The sequence below is a fragment of the Pelodiscus sinensis genome, chromosome 1 (genome assembly GCF_049634645.1).
Source record: "Pelodiscus sinensis isolate JC-2024 chromosome 1, ASM4963464v1, whole genome shotgun sequence".
NCBI lineage: Eukaryota > Metazoa > Chordata > Testudines > Trionychidae > Pelodiscus > Pelodiscus sinensis.
In genome coordinates, this window is record NC_134711.1 from 95,909,643 (window position 1) to 95,916,470 (window position 6,828).

The 6,828-nt window shown below is 37.8% G+C and overlaps 1 protein-coding gene across 1 annotated transcript; it reads right to left on the reverse strand.

The window, feature by feature from the left end:
• Window positions 1–545: 545 nt before the first annotated feature.
• ASCL4 (achaete-scute family bHLH transcription factor 4) lies at window positions 546–5,744 on the reverse strand. The gene is given in 2 exon segments (XM_075938295.1): window positions 546–5,101; window positions 5,103–5,744. Coding segments are annotated over 2 exon segments (624 nt in total). The 5' UTR covers window positions 5,160–5,744; the 3' UTR covers window positions 546–4,534.
• Between the last annotated feature and the right edge of the window lie 1,084 nt (window positions 5,745–6,828).

The window sequence follows — 6,828 nt, forward strand, 5'->3', positions numbered from 1 at the left end:
ATGTCTAGACTGCAAGCCTCTTTCGAAAGAGGCTCTTTCGAAAGCATCTTTCGAAAGAGCCTCTTTCGAAAGAGAGCGTCTAGACTGCACGGAGAAATTTCGAAAAAGCGGCTTGCTTTTTCGAAAGAAAGCATCCAGTGAGTCTGGATGCTCTCTTTCGAAGAAGCCCTATTTACATTGAAGAACGCCTTCTTTCGAAAGAGGAACTTTCGAAAGAAGGCGTTCTTCCTCGTAAATTGAGGTTTACCGCCATCGAAAGAAAAGCCGCGTTCTTTCGAATTAATTTCGAAAGAACGTGGCTTGAGTCTGGACGCAGGGGAAGTTTTTTCGAAAAAAGGCTACTTTTTTCGAAAAAAACCCTGAGTCTGGACACAGCCTCTGTGGGAAACTGAGGACGGGGGCGGAGGGAGAAAAATCTCTGAGGCCACAAAGGTAATCAGGACAAGTCCACTCCTAAAAACTGGATCAACTTTGTTGCATCCCTTGATTGTGCCATACAGTTAGGTAGACCTAATCCCCCATATATGTGGTTAGGTTGATGGAAGAATTCTTCTGTCAGCCTAACTCTTGCCTCTTGGATAAGTGGGACTACCTGCATTAAGTGGAAACCCCGTCCATGCCCACAATTCAAGAAGGATGTTGATAAATTGAGGAGAGTTCAGAGAAGAGCCACAAAAATATCAAAAGATTAGAGAATATGACTTATTGACTCAAGGAGATCAAGTGATTTATTTTAACAAGAAGAAGGTTAAGGAGTGACTTGATTGATTATAGTCTGAAAGTACCTACATGGGGAACAAATATTTAATAATGGACTCTTCAGTCTACCAGAAAAAGGAATAATATGGCTATGGCTGGAACTTGAAGCTAGACACATTTTTACTGGTAATCAAATGCAAATTTTTAATGGTGAGAGTAATTAAGAATATAAGAATGGCTATACTGGGTCAAACCAAAGGTCCATCTAGCCCAGTATTCTGACAGAGTACATCTATACAGCAGCATTATTTTGGAAAACTGACGCTATTTAAAAATAACAAAATGTGGGTCTACACAGCAAGCCATTATTTCAAAATAATGTCGAGATGGAGGACTTCTTACTCCAGCTGCTGTAACTCTCTTTCCATGAGGAGTAAGGGAAGTCAAAGGAAGAGTGTTCTTCCTTCAATTTCCTGCTGTGTAGCTAGCACCAAAACCTGAATTAAGCTATTTCGACTTCAGCTACACAATTGACGTAGCTGAAGTTGAGTTTCTTAATTTGTCTTTTGCCCTACTGTGTAGACTTATCCCCCAATGACCAATGTCAGGAGCCCCAGAGCAAATGAACAAAATGTAATAATCAAGTGATCCATCACCTAGTTCCCATTCCCAGCTTTTGGCAAACAAGAGGCTAGGGACACCATCCATTCCCATCCTTCCAAATAGCCATTGGTGGACCTACCCCCATGAATTGATCTAGCTCTTTTTTGAACCTCGTTATAGTCTTGGACTTCACAACATCCTTTGGCAAGGAGTTCTACAAGTTGGCTGTGTGTTGTGTAAAGAAACACTTCCTTTTGTTTGTTTTAAACCTCACTGGCAATTTTTAATTCAGAATTAGATATTTTTGTAAAAGTTATATTCTAGGAATTATTTGGGGGAAATGCCATGCCCTGTGTTATGAATGAGACCAGACTAATTCTTTCTTCTGATCTTAGAGTCTGAATCTATGATGTGGAAATCAGCTACACTACAGTGTTACAAATGCAGTATCATTTGCTGCCATAATATAGACATAATCTTAGTACCAGAGCCAAGAGTAGAAGACAGGAAAGTCTCAAATCCTGTTCCTGTTCTCAGACTACCTTACCACCACCCCTTCCAGAGAAACATGAAAACATATATGCCTGAAAAGATATGTTTCAGTGCTGGAAATATCATCTGTACCACTAGAGACAACTGTCCATGCAGAAGTAGGTGTTTTAAAAGCAGCCCGGCTTTTAAAAAAAAAGGAATATGGTATATAAAATCCAGGGGACTAAGGATCTGTGATTCACTATCATTTTTACCAGGAGTTCTTCAATACTTTTAGAGCTGAGTGAATAATTCATAGCGAACAACTCTGACAATAAATTTAGCTTCTTATTGTTTGTGCTTTGTCCGTCAGCAGATGATTATTTCTCAAAAAAAATTTCTTGTTTACAATTATTTACTGAATAATTTTGGTCTGCAAATAGATAGTGAGCAGCTCATTACTAAAAATCAACATGGAAAGTACTACCTTTGAAATGTCAGTTGGTTCTGATTGGACACATATATCACATAATAGTCTTTTTGTTCCCTAATTAGATAAAAAGAACTCTCAACAGGTTTATATTGCAAATGTTCACACTTCTGAGTTTAATATTTGCTTTCTATTAATTTGTCATAGACTTATGACTAGAAGGACCATTGTGATTATCTCATCTGATGTCCTATATAACACAGGTCATAGAACTTCCCTGAGTTAATGCCTGCTTGAATTAGTACCTGTCTTTTAGAACAATTTCCAATCTTAATGTAAAAATTTCCACTGATGCAGAATCTCCCAGCATATTTGGTAAGTTGTTCCAATGATTAATTACCTTCACTATTAAAATTGTGCCCCTTATTCCTAGTTTCAGTTTGTCTTGCTTCAGCTTCCAGCCTTCGGATCTTGTTATACTTTTGAGCCCTCTATTATTACATTTCTGTTCCCTTGTAGGTACCCACAGACAGTGAACTGGTGACCCCTTAACCTTCTCTTGATTATGCTAAATAGATTGAGCTCCGTGAGGCTAGCTTCCCTTATTCCTGAAAATTCAATTTCTGGGAACATTTCTCACTCTCTAATATTCATGTAAAGTGAAAATAAATACAGTCTGAGTTAATTCAATATTTTTAATTTAAGTGAATATTCATAGACATATTTTGAGGTCTTTGACCAGCACTAATGTTCATTCACATTTGCACATGAACATTTTCAGAATTTCAGTCACGGTATCTGAAAAGGAAGCTAAGGGGAGAAAACCATCATATCAAAGTGAGGCCCAAAAGTAGAAGTCTGGAAATGTCATGGGGAAGGGGAGTTTAAATGTTTGCTTTGGTATGATTTTAAAGTTGGGGGGGGGGGAATAAATTATTTGGAGAAGGGAAGAGGAAATACATTATGAGCCCTGTATCAACACAACACTTGAGCACATGCGTAATTTTAAGCATATATTTAAGTGCTTTTTGAATCAGGGCTTCAGAGAGTAGTCAATGAAGAAAATAAGAACTGAGAAATGTGGAGAAAAACTCCAACTGCCTTTTGAACAATAATTGTTCAAATTAAATATAGATTGTAGAGCTCAAGCTATGTATTTTAGAAAATCTGTTTTAAAAAAGTAATATAATATTTTAAATGTAAGGAAAATGCCCACATTTCATATGAACATACTTGAAGTATTTTATCATTTGTGGACACTAGTATGTGATTGCTACAGGAGTGTGCATCCATGTATATTACTTCTGACCACCAAACAGATGTCACAATCAATAGCATTTTGCCTGCAAATACAATTTGTATAAATGGAGGTGCACAGGGAAAAGGCTGATATCTTCATCACAGTTTCATGACTGATTGGGGTTTTACAGAACTGTATTTAGCACATTAATTGGTATTGGTTAGGATGGAAATTTCAGACATCATTTGCTGACAGCAATTCTTTAAAATAAATCCCAAGGTTTCTTCACATTCTCACATCTCCAAAGCATACTAATTACAGACTATCAGTTTGCATTAAAAAGGACATTGCCAAATAGTTTCAACCCCAAATGTAGATTTTATTTATTTAAAATTGTTTTTCAAAACCTAATATTAATAGAAATACTGTCATGAGTTTTAAAAATGTTGGTGAAACATATGCTATATAATTTTTACATTTTCTGTCTCCTTTCCCCATTCTGCAACCACAATATTTGCAAACCAAACATTGCAACATTGTATCAATGCATGGAAATTTGAAAATAAGTCAAACTAGGAAACAACTCCAAACCGGATTAATCTAATATTTTTTCATTGTCCCACTGAGTGAAATGCAAAAAGTAGCCAGACAGTTTTTAAAATCTAAATTACTCTTCACCTTTTATGCTGTTTCAGGTTTAATAATCTAAACCACAATTTGTATACACAGCTGAGGAAATTTGAGAGGAATTTGTTTATCCTTACAAACGATCTTTAAAAAGTCTCAGAGGAGTAGCTGTGTTAGTCTGTAATTTTAAAAAACAAGTAGTCCTGTGGTGCCTAAGAGACTAACAAAAATATACAGGATCATGAGCATTAATGGGCCTTACCCATGAAAGCTCACGAACCATCTTTAGGCTACATGCATGCAAAAAGAGTGAAAAGAATCCTCTCAGACACTGAAGATACCTTTATTTTCCCTGGCTCTTTCTCAGGATACATTTTGACCTGTAGAAAAATTATGTGGATTTAGATACAGTAACAGAGTTTTTGGTTGGTTTTGATTACATCTATTTTGGAAGATGCTGTTTCTTAGATGCAAATCTCCTCAAACTCACTGTATGGAGATGAAGATAAAGAGGATTTAGACTCTCCATCACTGTTGCATTCCCTTCTTAGATCAGGACTGGAAGCATCTGTAGCCTCCATAGTGGATATTGCTTCCTTAGTGTTAGACCCTAATGAGTGACAGTCCAGCAAACTCTGAAGGTGTTTAATGTAATTTATTGCAGCTCTTAGGGTCTCCACTTTGCTGAGGCGTTTGTCTGCAAGCTCCTTGGGAAGATGTTCTCGGAGGCGTGCATACCCCTCATTCACACAACGCACTCTTTGTCTCTCTCTCTCATTTCTCTTTCGAATGAAGGCAGGCTCAAAAGAATAGTCGTAGACTCCTACATAGCCAGAGAAAGGTATGTAGGAAAATCTACCCGAATAACTACAGTAGGGTTGGTCCCAATAAGTTGGACTGAAATGGAAGGGAACTCCAAAGGGCTCTCTCAGTGATAATCCATGTGGATTCACATGGTTATTACCCATGGACATAGCTCCCGAGAATAACATCCCATTCAATAGTCCATCATTCCTATTGCTGTCCATTGTTTACCAGTGCAATTTTCGTCTCAAATTTGGCTTTCTGATCTTGCTTTAATCCATGCATGGAGGAAACATTTGTACAGGGTCCTCTGCCCCACAGTCTGCTCCGTTCTTGTGGGTGAAATCTATGTCCAGATTTAAAGGCAAAAGTAACAATTCATGAAGTCCACCATATGACTGAAAATCAGCTCTGCTCCTCAACCTTTTATAGAGGTAGGATGCCATCTAATTTATAGAGCAGCTTTTAGGACCATCACTCCACACTTTAAATCCACCCAGCATTTCCTCTGATCTTTTTCAAAAGATAATAAGAGGGTTCCTATATTCCTTTTCTTCTAGCTTGAAAGTGTCCATAGAGTTAACACCAAACATAAACAATCTTCCAGTCTTAAACACTTTTCTTGTATTGCACGCCACAGTATCATTTGATATAGTTGTCTCCAAAAGATGGGTATTTTCCAAAGTTTACAGAGATCTTCAAAGTTTTGGCAGAACCCCTCCCATCTAGGAACCAAAAATCTCTTGTCAGCTGGAAAATTAGCCAAAGGCTTTTCACACCGAAATCCAAAATGCATCTGCAGCCTTTGTTGTTCCTGCTGTTCCAATCTTACTGAAACAGTTCTCCTAGCAGTATGCAAAACTTATATGGTATCTCTCTAGCTTTCTAGGGAGACTGAGATATCATCAAAGAAAGAGTGCTCTCTTGTGGTAGCAGATCGTCTCACATCAAGATTAAATACAACTCCAAGAAAGGAAATCTGTGTTTTCTTGGTGTTTTCTTCAGCAGAAAGGAAATTTTTTCCAGCAAGTTCTGCGAAGAACGGGGTTCCAAAATTATATATATAATGAATTATTCATGATTCTTTTGTTCATTTTTCATTGAAATTCTTGTCTGGTGGAAAATGGCCTGATCATCTCTGGTGAGGACTACCTGCTTTAAGCAAAAAACAAAAAACACCTTAAATAATCCCCTCTCCTCTTGCAGGCATGCTGTGGTTGTAAGATGTTGGGCTAGATTCTGGCCCATGAAATCAGTGATAGTTAGGTTCCTACGCTCCTTTGAGGATCTGGACCTAAATGAGTGAACAAAATTTGCATGCCAAGAAATGTGCATGTGCCTGGTACAGAATAAGAAGCTGGCAATACCAGCCATCCTCACTAAGCCCAAGATACATTCCAAAAAAATTGGACGTATAGTGAAACAACTTAAACCAGGGACATTTTTTTTCCCACAGCTGACTTCAATTTGCACAAATTCGGGAGAGAGGAGGTTGTACAGTTTAGGAGAAGGGAATGGGAGGACTTATAACGCATCAGTTCCTACAAGCATAAACGACTTTAGTGTGGAAAGGATGTATACCGGGACGACTTGTAGTGGGGATGCCCTGTAGTGACATCAGCATTCCCTTTTTTAAAACAAAAGGAAAAACTATATAGCACTTTAAAGACTAACAAGATGGTTTAATAGGTGATGAGCTTTCGTGGAAGTGGATCTGGCCCATGAACGTTCATCACCTATTAAGCCATCTTGTTAGTCTTTAAAGTGCTACATAGTTTTTCCTTTTGTTTTAGCAAGATCAGACTAACACGGCTACCTCCCTTTTTTAAAAGTATGCTTTGCTTTCTGTGTGGGGTTATTTTGCAATCCTAAAAAACAATGCCACAAAAGTGTCGTTAAAAAAATTAGAGTATTCTTGACTTGGGGATCACTGCAAACAGTCCTGAGGCTGCGG